Below are 27,537 nucleotides of genomic sequence, written 5' to 3' on the forward strand. Positions count from 1 at the left end.
TGCCACTTGGCACACCTTCACTCTCCATTCATGTACTGTGTCTTTCTTCTCCTTTGCTCTTTTTTAGTAAAAATCTGCTTCATTTCCTTCATTCATTCACAAGACTCTTATGTCTACATCCACTTTACTTACTAGTACTGTATTCTGCTTCTTCTGTTTCTTCCATTTTTGTAACTAATACATCACTTGATGTTCCTTTTGTTTCTCTGACCTTAAAAGGGAAGGTCACTGCGTTTCTTGCCTTTTTTGTTTCTTTCTTTCTCTGTATAGAGGCCAAGAAAAGAAAGAAACAGAACAGAAAAAGGCCAGTTAAAAGGGAAAAAACAAAAAAAGATCAACTTGTCTTAATATAGACCCAAAAAATCTCTTGGCTCATTGTGTTTTTAAGAACTACCCAGTTCCAGATTTCGCTCTTTGTATCTGTCTCTTCTTTCTCATGTCTCACATTTGCTTATTCCAATCCTAAAATGGTACCGTCTTTGTCTTTTTTTTGTTAACTTTGCATTGATTTATGAGTTGGTGACCAACTACATTCTTTGTGCTATTTAGCAAAATTTACCAACTGAAAATTCGTTGCTACTAACCTAAAACCCTAACCTAATGTGTTAGTCATTTTAGTCTGTCTAGCATTTTAGAGTTATTGATTTGGTTTAGTTTTTAGCTGTCACACATTATCTCTTTATAAGGTATAACATGACCCCGTAATATACCTAATAAATTACCAAACTTCTCTTATCGATAATCTATTAAATATACTACAAGGGGTTTTAACGTATCAATTTCCTATTTAAGTTTAGCGTGGTGAGAAAAGCAATATTAAAATGTAATTGATTCAATTTGATGTCATAAAATTTATTTGAAAATAATTAAGCATTTTTAAAATTCTGTGAAAATTTTGCGTTGTTACGGCTAAAAAAACAGTAAAATAATTCTTCTAAATCTGTTAAAAACTAATTTATAAAGTTATATCATCCATAATTCAACTCAATCAAACTCATTTCATTCAACCAAACTAAGCAATGGTGATTATCACATATACAAATCAAAATGGAAATTTATTTACAAATTTACAAACTCAAAAGATAACAAAATATTATTACAAGTTCATTTGTACAACTGCTCGTTTGTCTTTTAGATATATATAAACTAAATTACATAAAAAATGAATTTACAAAGGGTATAAATAATATACCCGAAAAAGATTCAAAAATAGCTTTAACCACAGCTACTAGCAGCTACTCTGCTGCTTTGCCCTTCTCCTTATCTGCGACAGCATGAAACAGCCATCGCTGAGTAATTCACTCAGTGGTACATAACTAAAAATTTAAAACTCATTATAAAGTATAATATATCAAAACACAACAAAGTAGGATCTCCATAACTAAATAAACATTCTATAATTCTAAATTAGTAATAATCATTTATTTAAAATCACATTTCATTTAAGAATCACAATTCACAAAATATAAGTGTTGCTAAGAACACAGTTTAGACCATGACACAAAATTTCACGATCAATACTGTGTTGTACACTACGACAAAGCAAATCAACCTCACTAACAGTTATTAATGAGGGAAGGGCTAGCTAGCTAATGAGTACTCATGTAAACTCAACCTTACTAACCGTTATTAATGAGGGAGGTAATATAATCAATAGTCAAATCCCGATTAGTCGTTACTAAAAGGGAATGCCGAAAGGGACTGTCATGCTAACTGTGGTTTAAAAATAATTTCAAAGAATTTCTAATCAAACAATCACAATCAATTCATCATAAAACCTAAAAAGGGTTGGCAACACAAAAATTTCTCAAACACTTCAAATATACATTTAAAACCGGCCCACCCTCTGCTACAATGGTACAAAAGGGCTAACATCCGCCTTTCTAAAATCATAAACTTATTTTACAAAATTAAAGTACTCATTCAAACCATTTATAATTCAAAAATAAAGAAAGGATTTAGTTGTGTACAAACCTCTTTATACTCCTCTTAATTAGTTCAACTTTTCCCCTTTTTAGGAGTCTCCTTTTCTACTGAAAACATACAATGGGAATGTCTCAATACTTATCTCAATTATCTCCAATAACTAATAAAATGAATTTCTAATTAATGCCTAAGTTACTTATGCAAATTCAAGGAGTTTCGGTTCTGGATAGTTTTATGCCCTGACTTTTGAATACAATTTCAACTTAGTTCTAGTCATAATTTAATGAAGGGTTCTTCATGAAACTTATTCCTATATGTATTAGTTTTATTTTCCTTTTTGAATAACTCAATTTAGAGTTTTGTAGTTTTAGTTATGATCAATTAACCAAGTATTAATCTAGTGACCAATATTGTTCCAGAACAGGACAGATTCTGGAACTCAACTTTGTCAAGCTAATTGGACAAGTTATAATCATAATTTAGCTTAATGTTCTTCATATGAGTTGTTCTCCTGTGTCTCATGGTTACACAAATTCAAGAATTTCTAAATTTGAAGCCTTATAGGGTGAGTTATGGCAATTTAACCAACCTGGACTCATAAATCTTGTACATTCAGGATTTCAAGTTTAGGTCAGCATTTGCATTTAACATTTAAGAATTTTACATCCAGAATTTAAGGTTCCTAAACAAAAGTTGTAGCTCTCATTCTTAGGTTTCCAGATTGTTTTGATTCACCCCATTTGGAATTTTTTAGTGAAAGTTATGGTCTAATTACTCTCCTGGGGTTAAATAGCTAAAATAATTCCAGTGTAGGAATTCCAGATTGGGAAGTCCTGACTTCTTCTAACAATTTTCCTAAGTTGCTTTATGATTTGGGTTCTGGTCAAAACACAAAACTTGTAATTCTATGTGTTATGAGTATTTTGGTTTTGGAATCACGGCATTTGCAGTTTTGTAGCCCAAGTTATGATAATTTTGCCAAAACTGGTCGGATAGGTAATTGTCCAGAATTTCCAGGTTAATCCAGCATCAGGCAGATTTGAGGGACTAACTTGACCTAGCAATTTGATCAACTTAGGGTCATAATTTGACCTTATGGTTTCGGGTTTCCATTGGTTCAAGAATCACCAAATTTGGAGTTTTCTAGAGTGAGTTATGCCTAAATTACTAAACACTGTTCATTTTGTCATTTTTTATCAAGTCCATAATTGTAATCCGGATTCAAGCCAAATTTAGGATAACTTATGGTCAGTTTTTGAACAAGTTCTCTCCATAAAAATTCTAGTCCTATGTCTTAAATTTCATTTCCAATTGGCCTCACACCAATTAGAGCTATATTACTCAACTTATAACCATCTAAGTGGACTGGACTCAAACTGTCCAAAATTCTAGCATATGGCACACCACCAATCCATCAATTTCATTCCTTAATTCAACATCAATACACATTCATGGCACATCCAATGACCTTAATTTACCATTACTACCATCAATTTAGTAACCTACCATAAAAACCCTATTTTCATAAACCCTAATTCTTCCATCTTCTATTTTCATACAATTCATGAAATCTCACAATACCAATCTTGCATATAACATCCTTTAAGCTAGAATTCCTCATCAATTCAATTAAAAACACATCAAACCCTCAAATCCTTATGCTGGCCGAATTTCTCTTCCCCCCATACAAGCATGGTTTCTTTCATTTTTAAGTTATTTTCTACTTAATCACCCTTAATTCCATGCCTACATACTTAATTAAACTAGAGAGATGACTTACCTCTTGTGATGCTTTCCCAATCTTCACTTTCTTCAAATTTTCTTCCAATTTTTGCTCCCAATATTCTTATCAAAGTCTACTTAAAAGTTTTCAAGTGATAGACTATAAAAATTATGGGGTAAAACATGGGTATTTCAAGGTCAAATAGCTTAACAATGGTGGAAATGGTGAGAGAGAGAGAGAGGAGATAGGTGAGCCAGCTACCCAAGAAGAAGACAATTATTTTTATTTGATTTTTGATCTTTTAATTGGATAATTATCCTCAAAATTGAATAATTAAAATTTTAATTTTAATTGTGTCATGCTTAGATCATGGTGATGTCATAATTCTAATTTTTCAATTCCTTTTTTTTCTCTTTCCATACACTTCTTTATTTTTAATCCATTTTTCAATATTTTAATTTCATACATTTTAATGAACATTTAGGTCAAAAGTTACATCTAGGAGTGAATTGACCAAAATGCCTCTCATCAGTTTATAGTCCATCTTTTAATAATGCCCTATGAGTCTTTAAGTTTTGATTTATTTATTTATACTTGTTCCATTTTTATTTTCATGATTTTCTAGTTCCTCATAGTTTCACAATTGACCCTCAACTAAGGATGTCATGGGGTCCCACACGAATTTCGAGTAGCAACTGAGCTCGCAGTCGCTTCCCGGGTCGGTCACCCATCCATGGGACCTAGGCTCATTTAACCTAATTGTACTTCATTACTCCTATTTTAATCCAACTTCATTTACTCTTTGTCAATTTTATTTATGGCTCTTCTATGTGAATTAAGTATAGTCCCAGACATTCTAGCTGTCCAGACAGACATTAGTCACCGGAACAGTAGAATGTACAGACTACTTAATATGAGGGTGTTACATTAGCAATTTTATATGTCTTTCCATTTGGTGTATCTTCCTAATTGGGGATCTGGGTTCTTGGTAATTTAGCAAACTGTTACTTTTTTTTTTACCACTGGAATATGTTGTTCGGTTAGAATGCTAGTGTTCTTTTAATTTGGGGATTTGGGATCGTCTAAGTTCTCAAAATAGGCTTTTAGGATGGCTTAAATTGCTAGATATTTACCTGTCTTTTTAGCTTGTCATTGATTTACTTTGATTTGGAGATGGAGGCATTTTTTTTAATGTAAACTTATATATCACATTCAAGAATTGGAACTTTCAGGTAGTGCACTGAAGGATTAGAGATAAAGAGAGAAAAATAGTGACATTTTGATTGATGATTTTTTGGGGTTTAATGCTTGAAAGAATTGAGGCCAATAAAAGATTCATTTTGTGGATTAGAATTATGGGCTGCATTTGCTCTAAAGGAACTCGAGTAAATGAATATGTAGATAAAAATGACCCAAGAAAAAAAGCAACTAAATCTAGCAAACGTTCAGTCTCTTCTTCCAAAAGAGATGCAGATGCGGTAGAGGTGGATAGCAATGGCAATGAAGCCACTGCAAGTCTTATATCAAACCAACCCACAAATGACAATGGGGGCTTTGTCTCTTCATCATCTGATGAGGATAAGAAAAAATCTACAAAGGCCATTGCTTAGAAGGTATGTAGGCTATTGAGTTTGACCAATGGGGAAAAAGAGGCACAGGTTATTGCTGGTTGGCCTTCTTGGTTGACTGTTGTGGCTGGAGAAGCCATCAATGGATGGGTGCCTCGAAGGGCAAAATCATTTGAGAAGTTGGATAAGGTCAGTTTGCTGCATAAATCTTTAATCGTTAATGGTTTTGATAGTTTTCCTTTTAGCTAAAGTCATTAGTAGTTGTTTGCTTAAAGAGTATTAATTTGCTTTTCAATGCTGAAACTAGAATATTAATCCTTTGAAAAAATATTTTGTTAGTTATCATAACAATGGAATATGCAAAAGACTTCTTTAATTCTTAGGTATACCATTAAAGTGTTATTTTTTTTTTAATCTTATGGTATTTTTTTTAATCTTATGTTTTTTTTGGGAACACATTATTAGTTCATACAAAATATTTGTCTGTTTCTGTTGATGCCCACATGAATGTGCATGTCAATAGGTTTCTAGCAAGTGGTGTAGTTTTGGGTGCACTGAGATTGAAATCACTGAAGTCGAACTGATTTTTTAAAATGCATTAATAATTCAATTAATGGTTGCAACTATGTTTGTATGGACATTTTGTCTCTTTAGGAAATGTAATTTCTTTATGCACCTTTCCGCCTCAAGTACTTGAATACTCTTTTGAGTGGAAAAGTTATATTTCCTTCTCTAAGTTATGTCCATTGGAAAATGGCTTTATCTTCAATGCAAAAAAGGTTATGTAGTGCATAAAATATTTCACACTTGTGAGCTTTAAAAGGGTTTGAGTTCTTAAATTTAAAAATAAGAAAGGTACACAAGAAAGGGAAAACTCAACTGGTTTTAGTTGACAGCCAAGCCTCTCCTTGATCCATTTTCTCAATTGGTTTTAAACTGAGAGATTTATTTGCAATTTGATGTGAATTTTACATTAGATGGTAAGGCTTGATTTTTGGACAATCTTTTGAAGTTAACTTACTTGAAAATGATGCAGGTTGGACAAGGAACTTACAGCAGCATGTACAAAGCTCATGATTTTAACACAAACAAAATTATTGCATTGAAGAAGGTCCGATTTGCTAACAAGGATCTAAAAAGTGTACGTTTTATGACAAGTGAAATCATAATTTTGCACAGGCTTAATCACCCAAATGTCATGAAACTTAAAGGAATAATTACCTCAAAGACATCTAGTAGTTTATACCTTATATTTGAATACATGGAGCACGATCTTTCAGGGCTTTGGGCAACACCAAGGCTTAAGTTCACTGAAACACAGGTCCTTTCTCTTTCTTAGTTGACTTTCATTGTGAGATTATTAGAATAGAGTGTAGGATCCATTTGATTTTAACACATGTTTGTCTATAATAGGCTTTAAAATGACTTTCTTTTGTCGATCCTCTAGATTTGCCTTTTACGAGTTTGAGATCAACTTCAAGATAAGCTGGATGAAAATGGAATGATGATTTCATAATGTTTTGCTTTTCTTTTGTGAAGCATCTCATTCAATGTTTTCCTTGAATTCTCTATTGTTGTTTCCATTTGATTATTGTTGTTCAAATATTGTTAGGTTGGATTTGATGCTTTTATTCTGCAGATCAAATGTTATATGCAACAACTACTTTGTGGACTTGAACATTGCTACATTCATGGAGTTTTGCACCGTGACATTAAAGGGGTCAAATCTTCTGATAGACCAAAATGGCAATCTCAAGATTGGTGATTTTGGGCTGGCAACCTTTTTGCGTCCCCTTTAGAACTAGCCTCTAACAAGTCGTGTAGTAACATTGTGGTATAGGCCCCCTGAGCTATTGCTTGGTGCCACAAGTTATGGAGTTACTGTGGATCTTTGGAGCACTGGTTGCTTTCTTGCAGAATTGTTTGCTGGGAAGGCTATCATGCCTGGAAGAACATATGTACTTTTTTCATTTTACTAGGGTTTTAGGAAATAGATGATATTGAATATGCTGACAAATATGGACAATCTTCTGATCCAAAAATGGCAGTGATCTTATGTTGAAATAAATTAATTAATAATTGTGCATATCTTATATCTGTGTTGTGTATGCATTATCAAATTATTTGAACATTTAGAGAGCAGTCTTGCTGTCTATGTTGTTACATTCGCTAAATCTTTTTCAGCAGACCTGCAGGCCATGAGATTTGCCCTTAAGTGTCATCCATGGTTAATTGTCTGGACATCTTGCTTTGCGGCATTAAAACACTAATGGTTATCTGCAGTGATGTAGGAACACTTAAATAAACAAATGTTATTATTGGAGGTTTGGTTTGACATATGTACATACATAACATAAAATGATGGAAGATATGGCATACTCTCACATCTGTGGTTAAAGATTAATATGTTCCTGATAATTTATTGAGTCAACTTTGCTTGGAGAATCTGAAATAATTATCTTAGGTCTATCTTCAAATATACCAAAGCTTGTCTTGATCTATTTTTCTAGCATATTGGTTGGCAAAAAACTATTGATCGTATGGCCAGTGGAAGATATATTAAATATACTTGATGAGTAATGCAAATCAGGTGAAAAACTTGTTGCTATTGGCTGTTTTTTACCCAACTTGTTCCAATAGATTGAGCCATATGCTTATGTTGCCTTGGAATGTAATGAATTTTACCTATACAACTGTTACTTAGCTTGTCAATTTTCCAATTGAATTCTTCATAAGTAATACCTTTGCAGATGTTTTGGCAAAATTGATGTGAGTGGGTGTTTTAGGTGCCATTATATTGATAGGGTATCAAGTTCTTATTGAATTACCTATCATTCATAGGTGGAGCAACTGCATAAAATCTTCAAACTTTGTGGCTCACCATCTGAAAATTATTGGAAGAGATCAAAACTACCAGATGCAACCATTTTCAAACCTCAACAAACTTATAAACGTTGTGTTGCTGATACATTCAAGGACTTTCCTTCAACTGCTTTGGCCCTTTTGGATGTCCTCCTTGCGATAGAACCTGAGGACCATGGAATAGCTTTTTCAACACTTGGTAGTGAGGTAATCTAAGTTAACTTTACTATTTAGCATTCCACTCTGCTAATTCTGAAGTTACGTTATTTGGATATTGTTTTTCCTTCTCCAGTTCTTCACAACAAACCCTTTTTCTTGTGATCCTTCAAGTTTGCCCAAGTACCCTCCAACCAAGAGCTTGATATAAAAGTTCTGGATGATGATGTTAGAAGGTAAGGAATTTCCCAACTTAATCATTTTCTTCATAGTTATTAAACCCAAATCGAACTAGCTAGTTGAATTGGTGAACTAACCCTTAAATCGGTCTGGGTTTATAATTGAACTAGATAAGAAAGTGACCCGACATGACTCGGTTGACTTGACGGTTGAACCGGTATGACCTGATTAACCTGATTGGTTTAATTATTCAATAAAATATTTCTTTTTTTATTATTTTTTTTTGCTTTTGATATAGAAAATTAAACTCAAAATATCATAACATGTCTTTAAAATCAAAATCAATTGAGCTAACTTAGTAACTATGTATTTTTTATTTCATTTTATTTATTTTTTAATATATACTTAATATTTCATAAATTTTTAAAAGAAAATTATGCATTTATAAAAATTTTTATGCATTATATTACTTAAATACTTTTATATAAAATTTAAAAACACTATTAAAATTTATTAAATATAATTTCGTAAATGTTATAGTTTTATTTTAAATAATTAAAATTTAATTAATTATATTTATATATATTAATGGTATTATATTTAATTAATTTTAATTAATTTGTATATTTAATTAATTTTTAGTGACTCGCTGGTTGAACCAGTGACCCACTAATTAAACCACTGACCTATTCATCCGGTCCCTGCACTGGGTTAACCTCCAAGCCAGGTTTAATAATATTGATTTTCTTTTGCTTGGCCTCTCCTTTTGATAAGATTCCAATTTAAAAAAGCAAATGCATGGACAGAAGCCTCAAAATGGAAAAAGGTAAAAGGGTCCTATGAGAACTTGTAATGGACTCAGTAAGAGAGAATGCTCAATTAGAACCTTATTAACATTGTTATGGGAGCTTTGTTTTCCCACACTTTTGTTTCTGATACCAGTTTATCATCTGAAGTTAGGCATAGAAGAGTTGGAGGTAAAGGACGTGCACATGAAGCAACTAGAAAGAATTTCAAAGGATCTAAAGCTGTTCCAGCACCAAATGCTAAAGCAGAGTTGCCAGCCTCCATACAGGTGATTGAGACCTTGTATGTTAATGGCTATTTTTTGATATTCTTAATGTTTATGAAGAATTTGTTTTCAGAGGTCGTGATTTATCTATGTTTCATGCCAATACAGAAGCGAAAAGGGCAATTTAACACTAAAAGCATCAGTGAACAGTACAATCCAGCTCTAGATGGTGGCTCTGACTTAATTGTTGAGCCTCCTGAGGGATCAGCAAAAAATGTCTACTCCCATTTAGGGCAGTCAAAGTATCCTACAAGCTATAGATCATCAAGTGGTGTGAATGTTGATGAGAACAAGGCTCTCAGGGCTCCTAGCCAACCCTTTGTCTCTCCTAAGAATACTGAAGAATTGACAACTCAGAGATCTTTTGTTAAAAAGGAAGCAACCAAGTTGTCCAGATTTTCTAATTATGTTGCAGTCAGAGGTTGTAACATCCTCCGTAACAATTCAAGATCTCTTCATTCGGTGGCCGGTGTCGGTCGGATACTAGAACGTTCGGAAAGATATTTAAACTAAAGTGAGGGACTATAATTAACTCAAATATTAATGAGAAAAATTTAGTAAAAATTTTAGAAATAAAATACAGTTAAGTCAAAAGAGCCGGTGCCCAAGCGATGGGTAACCAGAGGTAAGTTGCGGTTCTCGCAACGAGGAGCCCTAGACCCGGGGGAAAAATTATAAAATAATTTTTGGGACTCCAGAGAAGGGTCATTGAGGTTCCTATGGCATTAGAATGCCAAGAAAATATTTAGAAAAATTTTTCAATCGGTACAGACAATTTTGACCCGTTAAGCCAAACGGAGGGCATTTTGGTCATTTTGCCTTCCGAGGTGATTTTTGGCCGACTTGCCCAGTTGAGTAAATAATTAATATGACATAAAATATGAAGAAATATTACTAGAAATGAAATTTGAAATGAGTAGTGAAAGAAAAGAAAAGAAAATGTAAAATAATACAAAAAAATGACATCATTTAAAAATTTTGACCAATCATAATTAAGCACCCATTTGACTAACAAATTAAAGAGATAAATGAAACTAAAGAGGACCAAAAACCAGCAGCCATTCTTCTTCTTCTTCTTCCCCAAAACGTGACTCTTCCCATCTCCCTCCATTGATGAGCTTGGCAAGCTCATGAAACCCTAAACTCCCACCATATTTCCTTGAGTTCCCAACATTAAATTTTACCCTAGAACCTTGCTTAATATTTTGGGAGCTAAAAGAGGAGAAGAAATTCAAGTTTTGGGTTGGCTTGGATTTAAGCTACAAGAGGTTAGTGCACTATATATTAAAAACTCTTTAATTTCATGCATAGGAACTTGAATTTAGCAAGAATTTGTAAATTAAGTGGATGAAATTTATGTATATGTACTCCATAAATTTCGGCTGCCCTAGAGAGAAATAGGATTGAGTGTTTTTGAATGGACTTGGAATGAATTAGAAATCATGAATAAAGTATATAAACATAAGGAAATGAATTAGTTAGTCAACTAGGGTAACTTGTACAAAATTTTGAATTTGAGCTAGGGTTTTGGGAGTAAAGTGTGGACTTGGATTATGAATTGATTAGAGAACATTTTAATGGTCAATTAGTGACCATTTTAGGTAGATTGACCAACAAATGGACTGAAAAATGAGATTGCAAAGTGAGGTTGCAAACTGCCCTAGGACAGCAGCATAGGGACTGAAAATTCAGTCCCTTTGCACTGCCATAACTTGGGCTGTGCTAGTCCAATTGGTGTTTGGCCAATTGGACATGAAACTAGGCTTATAATGGCACATTTTTGCTGAAGAAACCATGCCTAAAAGACCAAAGCAAGAGGACCAAAACTTGGCCCCAATCCGGATACCCTGAAACTGCCTCTGCAGAATTGACCAAATGAACAGTAACTGTTCATTTGGCCATAACTCACTGTAGATTTGGTCAATTGGCCTGAAATTTTTACAGCAACAAGTTAAGACATAGACAAACAACTTTCATGAAAGAACCTACCCCAAATTATGGCCAGAACCCATTCAACCAAGTGACTCAAGTTACTGTTCATGCACTGTAGATATGGTAAATTTCTGCAGAATGCATATCCGGACAGCTTGGGTTTTTGAGCCATATCTGGAGCTACAAAACTCCAAATGGAGTGATTCAAAAAAGGAAATTCAACTAGACAAAATAAGGAACAACTTTCATGTTTTACATTTCTTCAAATTCCAACAGTAACAGTGTCCAATGGAACAGTGAAGTTGACTCACCAAAACTGAAAAATTTGCTCCTTTGGTTTAATGCTTGGAAATGGTATTAACACTTAATGCCAACAAGTTTTAAACACCAAATGTGGTATGTTGGGAGTGCCAAAGTCAATGTACACATTTTTATTCTAAAAGTCAACATTTTTGTTGACCAATGAGGTGAATAGTGACACCAAAACCAAAAAAATTGGCAATTTTGCCAAAATGACCTAAACTTTGAGAAAGTGACCAAAACTAACAAGTTTTGAATACAAAATATGGTATGTTGGGAGTATTAAAACCAATGTACCTATTGTTTATGCAAAAGTCAACATTTTAATTGACTAATGAAATGAATAGTGACATGAAAACTTGAAATCCAAAAATTGTGAAACTTAAATATGCAAAATGCCCTAGTAGGCCTAATGTGATTGGTTTGGATAGTTTGGCATGCCAATAGGGTATTGTTTTAGCAGTACTGCGAAAGGAAAGGCTTTATGCCTGTATTCATAGCTTTATGCCCGTATTCATGGCTTTTATGCCCGTATTCATGGCTTTTATGCCAATTATGTGATATCATGGCTTTTTAGCCATACTGACTGCATACGTGGTTGACGTTCTGCGTCCCATGGTATGACGGCCCGAGGCACCGCGGTATCCAGTGCCAACGACCCGTTGTCCAGTCGTCCAGTATAGGTTACTTGGGCATGGAAAAGTATAACTGTAAATGAACTGATTGTTAAAGAAAATACAAAAATTAAATATCAGGAATGATTACGATAGAATACAAAGAAACTCAAGATCATGAAGAAAATAATTAACAAAATGCATGAAGAAGTTAATATCATAAAACGTAATTAGCCCTCGACTAAACACTAAGTTGGTAATTATTCAGTTCTTATGAACACAATGGCTAAGAAATTATGATTTTTATATTGCATATTATTTCTTTCTATTTTATTATTTGCACCACTAAGCTTTATGCTTAGCGCGTCGCTTTGCAACGCGTAGGTATCAAGATTGACAGAGCACCAAGTAGACCACAGTTCGGTAAAGGCGGTTCACGATTCTGCATAGTGTCATGTCACCTCACCGTCGTGATGCATTTGTAGGACGCTAGATGTCATTTTGGTATTTTGTAATTGATTTTATTTTCTCATATGTATTTGAAACTTATGTAATGTATTTTGATATTCATGTAAATAATGAAAAGTGTGGTTGTAAATGGAAAAGTGAATGTTTATATATGAATTATGCATGGTATCATATGAGATGGATGAATGAGAACTGAGATTGAACATTGTTGAGAATTTGATAAATGGAGTTGAGATGATGGAAAATGAATATAGGAAGTGTTTTTCACAGGTTCCGAAGAACTGTTTTCTCCATTTTTAGCCGGTATTCTGCCGGATTTTCTTTAAAATTTCCGGAATCTCAAAGAAATAATAATTTCGATAAATGGCTTAAAATGAATTATATTTCACAAGTTATATTCAAAATTATGATAAAAAAATTAATTAAGATAAAAATAGAGTGCTCGGCACACTGAGTGGCATAACTTGCTCGGCTACACTGTAGTCGGGTAAGGGGTGTCACAGAGGTAGTTCACAATTGGATAGCAGAAGTGCAACTACAGTGAATCCGCACTGGCCTGATGATCGTTTTGATCCTCGATATAACCATCTGGGTGATTCCTCCTACCATTTACGGATTCGGCCAATGTTCTCAAATAAGGAGGGTCGGCCATCTGGTTTGCAGTCTGCAACGATAAGGGAATTGTTGAAAGTCTGAAACAGTATCTGTGTACTTAATTATACACCTGCTGTCAGCACTGTTTCCTGTTCCATTCAGTTGAAGTTGAAAAAAAAGCCACAATGGCCCTGACTTGTAATAACACTTGCTCCTGGAACTGGATTTGCAAATTCAATTTTGGATCAAATATATAAATTCCAAATACCTTGAACTTTACACTTCAAAAACATTTTGAACAGCATTAACAGTATGTACTGATCATTTGCATTTGCTTGTCACCACAGGGTTACTTTCAAAAGAAAGTGGGATGCATTACCCTGGACCATTGATGACTGCAAAAGGAAACATTGAGGACATGCTCAAAAAGCATGAGAAACAAATCCAGGAAGAAGTCTGCAAAGCACGTTCGGACAAAACTAAGACCAATAAAGCCTACAGTGAAGTTGGACATACAGAATCTCTCCAATGCCATGGAAGAAATGGCGGGTGACCCTTGGAATTGAAAGATGCATCCTTTGTTGAATTACCAGAGCACTTGCAGCAACACATAATTATCAGGTAATCCTTTTTGGAATCTGACTAATCTCGCCACACATGGAAGTCAACAGTTATTGAGCTTCTATGGGGTCACCACATCAGACAGTTATCTTTCATCACAATGAGGTTCAAATCATAAAAATTCTGTGCATATTTCAGGAATGTGATTAGTTGAAAAGCCAATTGAATCCATCACCAAAGTGTTAGGGTAAAGATGGTGTTTCATATGATGCCTGCAAATTATTAACTGCAAAGAGAAAGAATCTCTTTTTGCTTTTGGCATTATTCAGTTTCCAAATTATACTTTGTACAGCTGAAATTTGTATTTTGTCTTGTTCCTCCAATCAATTTTCTCATTCAATGTACAAGGTGACAACAATCCAATTGCTCACTTTACTCAAACTATTGCTTGAGGCAGCTGCTCACTCCAAATACACCAATGCAGCTTCTTCTTCTTCTAATATGTTAAAGGACATGACTTTTTACAGATAATAAAGAAGTACTTTGATAAATGCATGGAAGTTGATTGACAATAAAAGTATCCAACATGTGATACTACAAGTCAACTAAAAATAAAGAAGGAAAACTAAACAACTATCTTTTATTTTAATATATGTTAATTCTTTTCATTTTGGATAAAAGGGAAAATTCAGCTATATACATATCCTTTTCAGCACCTTAACCACAAACAAAAGTGAACTTATTGTCAACTTCTCTAAATCCGTTTAACATCAGCCATGAAACAACAATTAATTATGGCAATTCAACATAAATGAACAAAACAAATGTACATAGTCTACAACACTCCACCAAACTTGCAGATCTACAAAAGTTTTGCTTCCTCCAAAATCTTAGAAGCTATCTAGTCTTCATCAATTAACCAATTTACCAATATTTCTTCCCTTCATGTCTAAGCATCAACAAGTAATCACACTACATTCTGTTCTCTACATCTCAACTCTCCCCTTTTCTTCTATGAACTCAAAACCACCAAAATATAACCTTATACACACCTTCAAAACCCCAAACTCCAATCTCCATCATTTCCTCAATTTCAAACCCAAGAAGAGCAAAAGACCACTTCTTGAGGCACCTTCTAATTTCTCCCAAATAACAACCTAAAAAGACCCAGAAAAACATAAGGTCTAAAAGCCAACAAATCGCCAACCTAAAGATTCTCCTCTCAGGTGTTTTCCTTGCTTTCTTTCTGCTATTTTTCTTGAGATCAAACATATCATCTTCTTCCATAGAAAACACCTCTCCCATTTGAAGGACCTTTCAACCCAAAACTACAAACCATGAAGAAGCAAATGCAACAAGCTGCTCCCCAAAGTGCGCCAAGATCCCACGTTCCCTAGCTAAAGCTCTCATCCATTACACAACCTCAACCATTAACCCACAACAAACACTCAAAGAAATCTCAGTAATGGAAAAAATTTTAGAGAAGAAATCTCCATGCAACTTCTTGGTTTTTGGGCTTGGCCATGACAATCTTATGCGGAGTACACTTAATCATGGAGGAAGAATAATTTTCCTTGAAGAAGATGAGGCTTGGATTTCACAAATTAGGAGAAGGTTTCCCACGTTAGAATCCTATCTTGTGACCTATGACACTAAGGTGAACCAAGCAAACAATCTCATGGAGGTAGGGAGAGGACCTGAGTGCATAGCAATTAGTGATCCTAAGTACTCTATGTGCCTACTAGCTTTGAAAGGCTTGCCAAGTGAGGTTTGTAACATAAAGTGGGATTTGATCATGGTTGATGCACCTACAGGATACTATGAGGAGGCCATAGGAAGAATGACTGCTATATATACTGCAGGAATGATGACTAGGAACAGGCCACAGGAAAAAGACTGAAGTGTTTGTGCATGATGTGAATAGAGAAGCGGAGGATACATTCTCTAAGGTATTTCTTTGTGAAGGGTATATGAAGAAACAGGAAGGGAGGTTAAGGCACTTTACCATTCCTAGCCACAGAGATGCCTTGGCCAGGCCCTTTCGCCCAGAGTAGATTTCTATTTTTTCTCTTTTTTCTTTTTAATCCATTTTCCCTTGTCATTGCCTGTTGGTGAGTGCTTGGTCTCATTTTGGCACAACATATGGCTTGTTGGCGAGTGCTATGGGCAATGCGATTGAGTTACTATAACGTGATAAACAAAGAATTGGAGCTCCCAAGTTGTATCGACCCAAAAATTATATTAAAAAAAAAAAAAAAAACCTATTATCGGATTTGCCAATTTTTTTTTATTAGTTATATAAATATAATTTTTGTGTCTCAATTTAGCAAGAATTTTTCTTATTATAATCCTTAGATGGGGTATTTTGTTGAAAAGATAACTCATTTATATTTTCTGTGCTAAAAAAAACTGAAATTTTGATTATATATATTTTAAATAGAAAATAGGTCAAAATCAATAATGCAATGAATTTTTTTTGATAATTAATCCATCAGAACAGTTGAGTAGTCCTTTGGGGAAATGAAAGCTATTCCCTCATGGCTCCCCAGATGGACAATTCTCTTTCCTCTCTCAAGTTTCATTTGACAGATGAGCTACTCATATGAAGATTGAGAAACACTCTTAGGTCCCATTTGGTGTTATTATTTGAAATGTTAAATTTAAATTAATTTGATATATTTTTAATCATAAAAATTTCAAAACAGCCAAATAACCTTTTTAAATTATTTTTTCAACATTTATAATAATTTTTTTTAACAAAACGGATTAAGACCACAATGTTAGCACAGAAACTAGTTTTAAAATTGATCTAGAGCGCTATCCCTTGCATTTCATACTTTATTTTTAATTTTTGGATTCTTATGAATCTTGAATTTTGTAAGAATTTTTCAGTTCAACAAATTTATGCATTGCAAGTTGCCATAAAGCCTTGCTCCGGTAAGCCTGTCACAAGCACAATTAGCTGTAACATTTGAAATTTGAAGCTACTAATTTTGCCATTAGTTCAAGTCACCCACCTACATGGTGTGATTTAATTCTTTAATCTATCAAAAGCTTATCTCCAATTAATTATACCACAAAACCTTAAAAACTAGCAGAAACAAATAAATTTGGTGAATCAAATTTCCATGATAGGAGTAAGGAGATTCACAAACTTCACATTTTTTACTTCACCTTCAAATAAATAGGGTAACTGCACCTACAGCTTTTCCACCAGAAATGTAGTTTTCAAGATATAAAACTTTTACATGCCTTCTAAAAAGATGGAACAAGAAAAATTTAAGATCTTAACCAGTTCAACAAAAGAACACTGCAAGTTTTTCGCTAGCATAACATGATTCCATTGCAGACAGCGTGCTTCCTTCAAACTGATGGCATCCCAGAAGCAAATTCCTCAAAGAACCTTGATTCATATCATAATTAATTTTCCGACAAGGTAGCACATATAACAATATCATCAGCTCTCTAATCAAGTCAAGAACTCTTCCAACATGTTCTGTGTGTGGTGTTGTCAGCTACTATTACTACAGAAAATGAGGAGCAAAATATCAGAGCATCGAAGGAAGATATAGGTAAAAAACATAATAACAACAACACTAATAATATATAATTAAAAAAGAAAAAGACACATCAGAGCCTAACAAATATCTGAGTTTTGTACTTAGAGGTAGAGATTTTCCAAATAATTGCAAGTGAATTGAGTTCACTCACCCGGTCAAGAAGATGGCAGTTGGGTTACCAGGAGAAGGAGGATTCTGATTCAGCAGTGATGCATACGAACCAGCTTTGGCAATAGCATTAGGGTCAGCAACAGATAGTACTTCCACCGCTTCAAGACCAATTTGTCTCTTAATCAAATCCAAGTTCTCTTGAAGGACCTCAATCTCTCCAAATGGCAGCCTCAGATCCAAGGCCTGAGGCCCAATTGCAATGGCCTCATCCTTCTTGAACCTCAAGAAAGGCATGCAAAGTTTTTGTGTTTGTTTAAAATTTGTGGCCTGGCCAACAGAACTATTCTTTAGTGCCTCCATTATCTCCCCATCAGGGGCAAAAGCACAGGTCTTATGGTCAAATTTTCTTTGGAGTATCCTCAAGCATTCTGCCTTCCATCCTTCAAATTCCTCATTCACATATATCAAACCTGTTATCTTGTCTTGAGTTAGTGTTGCGACTGGAGGTCCCTTCTTATTCCCTTTCTTTGAACCTAGGAGTTGTTTTTGAAGCAGCTTCCTCATCAGAACAATCGAGTCCTGCAAGTACTTGTTGGCAGCCTTCAAAGTTAGATCAGGAGAACCAGCCGTAGGCCAGCCTGCATTGACCACAAAGCCATCCTTCCTCAGAAGCTCCCTCCAAACATATTCCGCATAGTGTGGACAGATAGGAGTAATAAGCCTCGTCTGCACATCCATAAAATGCCATATTAAGTCACGGTTCATGCCCCCACTGCCACATGAGAACCTGTACTCATCCCTGGCAGCTTGCAAATCATAAAATCCAGTTTTCAAAGCTTCTCTAAACATGTATTCCCGGTAATTTTTCTCAGTCATTCGGACTGCAATATTCATCTCATTTGCAAACACTTGATCAGCATAAGTAGATGGGGGACCTGTTCTCAGAGATGATTCTGCAGCCAAAACCTCCTCCATCCATGAAATCTCTTTAGTGAGGCGGAGGATTGCAGCATTTGAAGTTTCAAATACAAAGTTCGCATCATCAACACCATCCCCAGCATCAGCAAGAGAAAATCGTGTTGCATCAGCAGAGAATTCCTCAATAGCTTGCCGAATTGTCCTAAAATTTCCAGTAGACTTGCTCATCTTTTCAGAATTGAGCATAATGTGCCCATTACACCTGAATCCACGAGGCCAATGGTGCTTGGCCATGATTGCAGTATGGTTGTAAATGCTGAATGTCAAATGATTCTGTATGAGGTCCTTACCAGAGACTCGAAGATCAAATGGGTACCAATATTCAAATTCCTGCTTCATCTTATCTAGTGTAGATGAAGGTATAGTAGATGATTTGGGGTATGGACCACCACAGATGATAAAATCCCAGACCTCATCAGTCATTTGCTCAGACTGAATAGGATGAGGCTTGTTTGTACCATACATGTCATCATTATGAAGCAGGTGAGCAACAGTGTAATAAGCCATGTAGATAGTGGAATCAGACAAGGATTCAACAAGGAAATCTTTATCCCAGGGAATGCGAGTCCCAAGCCCAAAAGATCGTGAACAAGCCCACTGATTTAACCAGCTCAATGTGTGCTCAAAACCATGTCGTGTCTCATCACAGTAGAGATTCATATCGGATAAGCATTCTTCAGCCAATTTCTTCCATTCTTCTTCCCCATATGTAATGTACCATTGGTCAGTAAGTGCCACAACACATTCATCACCAGACCTTGACACAACCCGCTTCTCAGGTTCACTATACATAACTGCCTCACCAATCTCAATGAGCTTGGCCCTAATCAATGGCTTTGCTTCCTGGACTTTTCTCCCTGCAAATTCACCAACAAGCATTGTCCCCTCTGTGAATCCTCTCAGGTAGGTTAACCTCTTTGCTTCAGCAAGCTTCTCTTTCTCATTTTGGCTCTTAATTTTCAAATCCATGCAAACTTTTTCAGCTGCCCTATCTCCATATTCTGGAATATCAATGATCGGTACAATATCAAAGGGCATTACCCATTCATCTTTCACACCATACTTTGCCCTGAAAGCTGGTTTTACTTTCAAATCATGCAATGCCATATAGTCATCAGGGGCATCACTAGGTACACTGGTCACAATGCCAGTGCCTTTGTCAGTCAAAATGGTCAGCATGGGAAGAGCATATATGACCTCATTGAAAGAAAGTGGAGACTTCAAGCCAAGACCAATCAGATCATAACCAGCTAGCTCAACCAAGCAACTAGGTTTCTGAGGGAACCTTGAGAAGTTTTGATAGGCAAGGTTGAGGGCTGCTCTCTCTGTGAGGATGAACACATCTGTTTCATTGATTTCAAAAGCTCCATATTTACCATCAGGCAAGACCCAAGCATTTGTTTGTCCATACATCGTCTCAGGTCTCAACGTAGCTGCAGCTAGAAACACTTTTTTCCCTTCTAAACGCCCCAGTTTGGCAGGTAAAGGTGGTAACACCTCCATCTTGATAAGGGTATATTCTTGGGGCTGCACTCCTTCACCACTTGCCCTGTCATGATCTGCACATGGCTGGCCATCCAAGGGAGAGTAAATTGTGTAACGCAAATCTTTGACAATCTTACCCATAGATTTTAGTTTCCTCATCTGCCACTGTACAAAAGAATCAAAGTATGGGTTTATATCTGTGGTAACAAATGTGCGTCTCCAGTCACAGCCCAAGCCAAAAGCCTTAAGATCTTCCATAGCTAATGGAGGAAAGAACCTCAGCCATTCGTATGGATCCTGGAACTTTGATATCTCACTATCAGAAAGCCCAAAACTGCGCATGATTTCCCACTGGAACATTTGTCCCCCTGATTTCGATGCTGCCTTGGACTTTTTGCCCTTGAACTTATCTACTGGTGCACTTCCATGGGCATCATCAGTTTCTTGTTGTGATTCTACCTGCTCCTCCATTTCTCTAGCAAAATCAGGCGGATCACCAAACTGTTCAATCTCCCGGCGAAGTTTATCTGCTGAGGCCTTGATAGGCATACCAGTGCAGTGAAAAGCAAATGGTAAGAGCACATTAGCACCCCTTAATCTATGATAGGAGGCAGCAAATTCAAGCTTGGACAGTGAGAATGCATGTCCGAGATGCAAAATCCCATTCATGTAAGGAAATGGAAAGTTGCCAAAGAACTTCTCATCTGGTTCAGGAGGCTTTTTTCCAGGTTCAGCCCTGAAAACATCTTTCTCATCCCACCAGCCTCGAACCTTCTGCTCGATCTCCAAGAGACGATCCCTCCTTGCAAAGCTCTTTGCACCGTCTGCTGCCATTTCACAAAATTGATGGGCACTGCAAAAAAATAAATAAATAAAAAGGAATAAACTAAGATAAGTATGTAAGCTAAAAACAAATAAATTTTACACAGAAGGTAAAGCCAAGTGAAAATCAGTATGAGGCACAAGAGAGTACAGTAACAATAGCAACTCCACTAATCAAACAAACATTCATATGGTCAATTTTGGTCTACATCAGTAACTAATAAATTTTTTTAATAAATTAAATATGCAAGTTATTATAGTAATTTAAATTATAGGAAACTTTTCATAATCAAATATAGTAAATTATATTAGATTCCTCCTGAATCATGATAACACAAAGTTGCAGACCAAACTAATCAAACTTGGTAACCAAAAAAATTCATTTTATAACTCAAAAAGAGATGCACAAGCTTAGCAAATATAATGAAAATCAACCAATAACACAGATTATGGAAACTACATAACCAAAATTGCAAACAAACAGAATCAACCAATATTGAATCTCATAGAACATAAAAATGATGTAACTAATATAATAGAATTAACAGTAAATAACTACGAACTTTCAATTAGTTGCATAACAATTGAATTAACAGTACAAACAAACTAATTCAACCTAACCAACAATTTTGACAACCCCAATATAATTCATTTTCCTTCCCATCTGCTCAATTTAACACCACAACAACAAATTAAATAAACATTTGCACATAAATAAAGCTAAATAGCATAAAATGAAGAATACTTTTCAATTAAAAACACTAAATAATCAACTACCAACGCTAATAAAACACCTCACTGATAACAAGAAAAAATACACAAAGTTTGGATCATAGAGTAATTACCTCAGGTTCAAGACCGATCGGCTAAGGGCATTTCGAGGAAAGACTTGAAATTTGTGCTTGAGTAAATTAAGAGCCAGCGAGCAAGAAAGAGAGATTTGAAGGAGTATTTTTTGCGGCTCTTAAACTCGTTGAAGAGGCTGTGGTTCGTGGAAGTATACCGAAAACAGTAACTAGGGTTTATGTAAACTTTGAATTTTTATTGGTCCACGTATCTTAGGATATGAGGGCTTTTATTTATTTGTTTCTCGGAAATATTGGATAAACTGGGGAATTGTAAGTATTTCATTGATAATTTTAATTTATATATTTTTTATTTTTATTATATAAAAATAATAAAATATTTTAAAATTTTTATTAATTATTTTAAATTTTTTTATTTTTTATCTCTTATATTTTTTAATAAATATTTCATAATATAAATAATTAAAATATATTTATATATAATATAAATATATGTAATTAATATATATTAATAATTATTTATTATAATATTAATAAAATAATTATTAAATAATTTATAACTTATATATAATAAAAAATATTACGTAACAATAATATAAAGAAGATATCACATATTAATTATGTAATAATATTATAAAAAAATATCATATGTTAGTTATTGATAATAATATATATATATATATATATATATATATATATATATATATATATATATATTTTAGTCCTATAATTTAGCAAAATTATGTATTTAGTTTCCTATAATTTAACAAAATTATGTATTTAGTTTTTATTTACTCAATATCTCTTCACTTTCAAGAAATATTTGATTACCTAACTAAAATATGAATTTATTGCCTTTTTTATTTTTATTTATCATATTTAAAATTTATATAATAATTGAGAATATAATAAAATAATATTTAATTAAAATAAATAATAAAATTAAAAAAATAATTAATTCAAACAAGACAGATAAAAATTAATGAAAAGAATTTAAAACATATACTCATTTAGTTGAAAAAAAATTGAAATAGTCTTTGTTCACTTTTAAAAATGCAAGAATGAATATTTTAAATTTATTTTTTTTATTTATTAATTACGAATTTATCATTTTTATGATAGGAGATTTTAAAAATAAATGGCCAAGATCATCTATTATTATTTATTATACAATCTATTAATTTTTAAATTTAAAAGAAATCCATGTTCAATTATTTTAATAATAAAATATTACATTATAAAAATAAAGGTAAATAAAATAAATATAAATAAAGAAAATTTGTAAAACCAAAGTTTCCATGTTTTAGATAATGGAAATGTTTAACATTGTTATTGCACATGATTGTCAAATTATAAATGAGAATTTAAATTATAGTATGAATAACTATTTGCAAAAGTTTACTAATATAATTTAATAGTTATTTAAAAAAATTTTAAATAATTTTTTTAAAAAAATAAAATTTGGATATTTAAAAAATTTAATTTTTAATAAAGTGTATAATAAAAGGAAAAATTACTATTAGTTCATATATTTTAATAAAATTAATTATTTAATTTATATATTTTAAAAAAATATATTATTTAGTTTCGGTAAAGCTTTCATTAAATTATTTTATCCTTCTATCAAATTTTTCATTAGTTTATTTTAGTTAATCTACTATTTAATCTTTTTATTTTAGTGAAATTAATTAGTTAATTTTTATATTTTAAAAAAATAAATTAATTAGTCTTTGTAATTAGATTATGTTAATTATTTAATTTTATAATTATTTTTTATACATAACTATCCTAATTCTCTCTCTGTTATTTATTTTTTATCATTTTTTTTTTATTTCAATGTCTTTTTCATTTACTCTCACACTTTTCTCCTCTTTATTCTCTTTTTTATTTATTTACCAATAAAAATAATATAAATTATTTATAAAAAAATTAATAAATTTATTTAAATATATAAATAATTAAGAAAATTTACTTTTACGGATAGAAAATATAAAAAGTAATGTCTAAAAAATTAGATATTTAAAAAAGTATAAATTAAGATTTAGTATTTACATAGTAAAATTTATATTTTTATTTAAGGATATATTTTTTAAAATATATAAATTAATTAATTAATTTTATTAAAATAAAAAAATAAATAATAATATTTTTAAAAATAAAAAAATTAATTAATTAATTTTTTTTAAAATAGAGATACTAAATTATATTGTGAATAATATAAATAATAAAAATTTTGATAAAATAATTATTTAATTTAATAAAAATTTTTAGATGGATTAAATAATATATTTTTTTATAATATAAGTTAAATAGTGAATTTTATCAAAATAAGGTGGTTAAATAATACTTTTTAATAAAAAAAAAAACTAAATAAAATAACATTTTCTCTCCCTCTTGCCTGTTGCCTCTACGCGACTACCTTTGCCCTTTCTTTCTCACACTTTCCTCCTTTTCTTTCGTTCTCGAAGAGAAACCCCAAGAAAATTGCTCCACAGGATTTTCCACTTCGATCCAAACACCTCCAATCATGAGCAACGAATAGTAAGCCCTTTCTTTACCTCTCTCTCTCTCTCTCGATTCGCATTATTGCTTATACACGTTTTTCTTTTTTTCTCTTTTTCTAGTGATTATCTCTTTAAGCTTCTGCTAATCGGAGACTCCTCCGTCGGAAAATCGTGCCTGCTTCTGAGATTTGCCGTGAGCTTGACTTTCCCTTGACTTTTTTTCCCTTTATTTTATAAATTTTATTTTTTATGAATTAAATGTACATATTGTTTGCGTGTATATGTTGTTAGTGTTAGTGGGTTGGAGGTTATTTAAGAAAATAAGTGCGAAAATTAGTTGAGTTTGAGCTTTTAGGATTTATATAATTGTTAAAATTGAAGTTTATTTTCTGTTTTTTAAATTCTCAGGATGATTCTTATGTGGACAGCTATATCAGTACCATTGGTGTTGATTTTGTGAGCCTTTCCTCTTTATTTCTCCGCCATACATGTATTTTTATGTTTGTGTTTTTGTTATGTCTTGTGTGTAAAAGTTCAAGCGGCATGAATTTGTTGATGATTTTGTAGAAAATCAGAACTGTGGAGCTGGATGGCAAGACAATTAAGCTGCAGATTGTGAGTAACTCAGCATATAATTGCTTTATTTTGAAATATGATGTTTATTTATTTATATGTTGGTTCTGGGTCCTATGATTGAGATTGTGAATTGGTTATTAAGTACATGCTTGAACAATCAAGTTTGTATGGATTTTAGGTTTTTGTTTCTAAAAATTGACAGGAAAAGAAATTTGCATTAATTTATTGTTTCAAATATGTTTCATCTTGATCCCACATCAAATTTGACCTTTTCTCTTTTTTTCTTTTTTTTAGTGGGATACTGCTGGACAGGAGCGTTTCCGGACCATAACAAGTAGTTATTACCGAGGTGCACATGGGATAATTGTAAGAAATTTTGGCCTTACTATTTTATAGGATCAAAAAAGTTGTAATGTGATTGATCTTTGGGTCGTTGTATCATCATCATGTTGGAGTTTTAACATATCCTAGCATCCTTTCAAATTACATTTTGTATAATGTTTTGGGTGATTTAAATGCTACTAACATGAAGCAATAGGATTTGGCTGCACTTTCGCTCATAAAGTTGACTGATAAGTACTGTGTACAATTGATTGTAGCAGAGTGCTCCAACCTGCCCCTCCCATTCTCCTCTCTGTGTGACCTCCCATTGATGATTGTTGTTTATTTATCACACAAAATTGCGATGCTATTTTTCCCCACAGGTATATGGCTTAGTGTTAGATTAAATGCACATCATCCTTCCATTGCTTTCAGAAAATAAACTTGGGTTTCTTACTGCTTATGCTTGTATTTTTTATTAGCAGCATATGATTATGCTGTAGCTTTTTTTTTTTTTTTTTTTTTTTGTAACTGCATTGTTGGGTTCCAGCTTCATGCTTTATATTGCTTTTTCCTGTACCCTTTTTCTCAGTGTTTTATGTTGATAATAAGGAGTATATTGATTATAATTGTCAATCTTATGGTACGATTTCTGAATGTTACATTTGTACTGCTTTTTATTGATGTTGTTTCAATTCCTAACATCCTATATTAAGTAAATTTCAAGGGCCTGAGTTTTGTAATTTGTATGGCAATTGTCACAGATAGTCTATGATGTTACTGAGATGGAGAGCTTCAACAATGTCAAGCAGTGGTTGAATGAGATTGATAGATATGCAAATGATAGTGTGTGCAAGCTTTTAGTTGGAAATAAATGTGATCTAGTTGATAACAAGGTTGTGGACACACAAACTGCAAAGGTATAGTTGGTTACATTTGTTGCCTTATGCATTCTTTTGTTTACAGTTTCTTTTGACCAGCTGTGCTCAACAATGGGAAAATCTATGTTGATCCTACATACTAAACTTAGTTAGTAATTCATGCTCCTATTTGCTAGTAGATAATTAAATACAAAAATGGTTGCTGGAGTTGTTGGAATATATTACCATTACTTAGTCCTTCACCTGTGGAATCGGCTCAATGTTTACAGCAATGAAAAGCTGTTCCCTATGGTGAATCTTAGTAACACAGGTAAAAATGCATTGAACCACATTTCTTGAAATGGTGGGAAATTTTCACTTAAAGGGTGTATTTTGGCATCACATATCCATATCAAAAGGCTATTTGTGCTTGTGTATTTTGATGTGTAAAGAATAAAAAAGGTCTTTGGATGTATTTGAATCAAGTTTTTTTTTTGTTGGTTTCAACTTTCAATGAAGTAGTGATGTTTGAGGTTAATTAATTGAGTCTAAATTATTGTGATCTTGATAACTTATGCCTTGAGGATGAATTGAATATCTGTGAAATGCAGGCATTTGCAGATGAGCTAGGAATTCCTTTCCTAGAGACAAGTGCTAAAGATTCAATTAATGTGGAGCAGGCTTTCTTAACCATGGCTGGAGAAATTAAGAAAAAGTAAAACTATTGATGAACTTTGTCTGCTACTCTTCTTCGTGTGCTTTGCTTTTTTTTTTTTTTTAAAAAAAATTGTGAATCTTAATTGTTTTTGGAAATTATTATTTATTATTCAAGTACTTTGATGTTGCTATCTTTATCTGCTTCAGATTTATTGATTTTCTATTTAACATAATTATTCTAGCAAATGTACATTAGAAAAATGATTCATGGAAAACATCTTGTGAAAGGTGAATATGCTCCTCGTCCCATATTGTAGAAATGGAGCATTTTCATACTAGTCATTGTACTTTCAATTCTTCTCTCTCTCTATTTATATTGATGTTGAGAGAAATAATATATTGTAAATGCTTATCTCTTGATTTCAAAATTTTTTGCAGAATGGGTAGCCAGCCAGCTGCAAGCAAGTCAACAGGAACAACTGTTCAAATGAAGGGGCAGCCAATCCAGCAGAAGAACAACTGTTGTGGTTAGCCATTCATGTGTGTTTTTAATTTCCTGTTGTAAGATGGTTATAAATATGTTGTGGACGTTGTTATCATATGGATCAATCAGATGCTGTCAAATATTGTGGTTGTCTGAAAAATGAAAATTCTTACGTTTCCCTGAAAGAAAAATGGCTATTGCCCCTGTAAACTAGGGTATGTACAATCCAATACTTAGTGTTGCATCAGTCAATCTCCTCAAATCCAATAGTTAGTGTTGCATCAGTCAATCTCCTCAGCATGCATTTTTCCATGCGGCATGCCAAATTTTGATTATATGTTACCAGGCTATGTAATACAGAAAGCATGGGAAGGAACTGAAATGAAATATCATGCAAATGGTCTTAGGGTTCTATTG

The 27,537-nt window shown here is 33.2% G+C and overlaps 2 protein-coding genes and 2 pseudogenes across 2 annotated transcripts; 3 read left to right on the forward strand and 1 right to left on the reverse strand.

The window, feature by feature from the left end:
- Positions 1 to 4,605: 4,605 nt before the first annotated feature.
- Positions 4,606 to 14,808, forward strand: LOC110672285 (probable serine/threonine-protein kinase At1g09600; annotated as a pseudogene).
- Positions 14,809 to 15,265: 457 nt separating this feature from the next.
- On the forward strand, positions 15,266 to 17,082 carry LOC110672287 (glucuronoxylan 4-O-methyltransferase 1-like; annotated as a pseudogene).
- Positions 17,083 to 17,102: 20 nt separating this feature from the next.
- LOC110672290 (leucine--tRNA ligase, cytoplasmic) lies at positions 17,103 to 21,871 on the reverse strand. Its single transcript, XM_021835015.2, has 3 exons — positions 21,758 to 21,871; positions 17,668 to 20,943; positions 17,103 to 17,480 (listed from the first exon to the last, which is right to left on the reverse strand). The coding sequence occupies exons 2-3, from the start codon at positions 20,922 to 20,924 to the stop codon at positions 17,468 to 17,470; spliced, it is 3,270 nt and encodes a 1,089-aa protein (XP_021690707.2). The 5' UTR covers positions 20,925 to 20,943; positions 21,758 to 21,871; the 3' UTR covers positions 17,103 to 17,467.
- Positions 21,872 to 24,081: 2,210 nt separating this feature from the next.
- Positions 24,082 to 27,311, forward strand: LOC110672292 (ras-related protein RABD1). Its single transcript, XM_058151154.1, has 8 exons — positions 24,082 to 24,259; positions 24,343 to 24,415; positions 24,631 to 24,678; positions 24,790 to 24,837; positions 25,093 to 25,164; positions 25,884 to 26,039; positions 26,591 to 26,694; positions 27,075 to 27,311. The coding sequence occupies exons 1-8, from the start codon at positions 24,246 to 24,248 to the stop codon at positions 27,166 to 27,168; spliced, it is 609 nt and encodes a 202-aa protein (XP_058007137.1). The 5' UTR covers positions 24,082 to 24,245; the 3' UTR covers positions 27,169 to 27,311.
- Positions 27,312 to 27,537: the final 226 nt, after the last annotated feature.

The sequence above is a fragment of the Hevea brasiliensis genome, chromosome 8 (genome assembly GCF_030052815.1).
Source record: "Hevea brasiliensis isolate MT/VB/25A 57/8 chromosome 8, ASM3005281v1, whole genome shotgun sequence".
In the NCBI taxonomy this organism is placed as follows: domain Eukaryota; kingdom Viridiplantae; phylum Streptophyta; class Magnoliopsida; order Malpighiales; family Euphorbiaceae; genus Hevea; species Hevea brasiliensis.

Coding starts and splice junctions, on each gene's coding strand:
- LOC110672290 (XM_021835015.2), bottom strand. CDS start 20,924: ATGGCAGCAGACGGTGCAAAGAGCTTTGCAAGGAGGGATCGTCTCTTG.
- LOC110672292 (XM_058151154.1), top strand. Junction 24,838..25,092: donor AGACAATTAAGCTGCAGATT/GTGAGTAACTCA, acceptor TCTTTTTTTTAG/TGGGATACTGCTGGACAGGA. Junction 26,695..27,074: donor GCTGGAGAAATTAAGAAAAA/GTAAAACTATTG, acceptor AATTTTTTGCAG/AATGGGTAGCCAGCCAGCTG.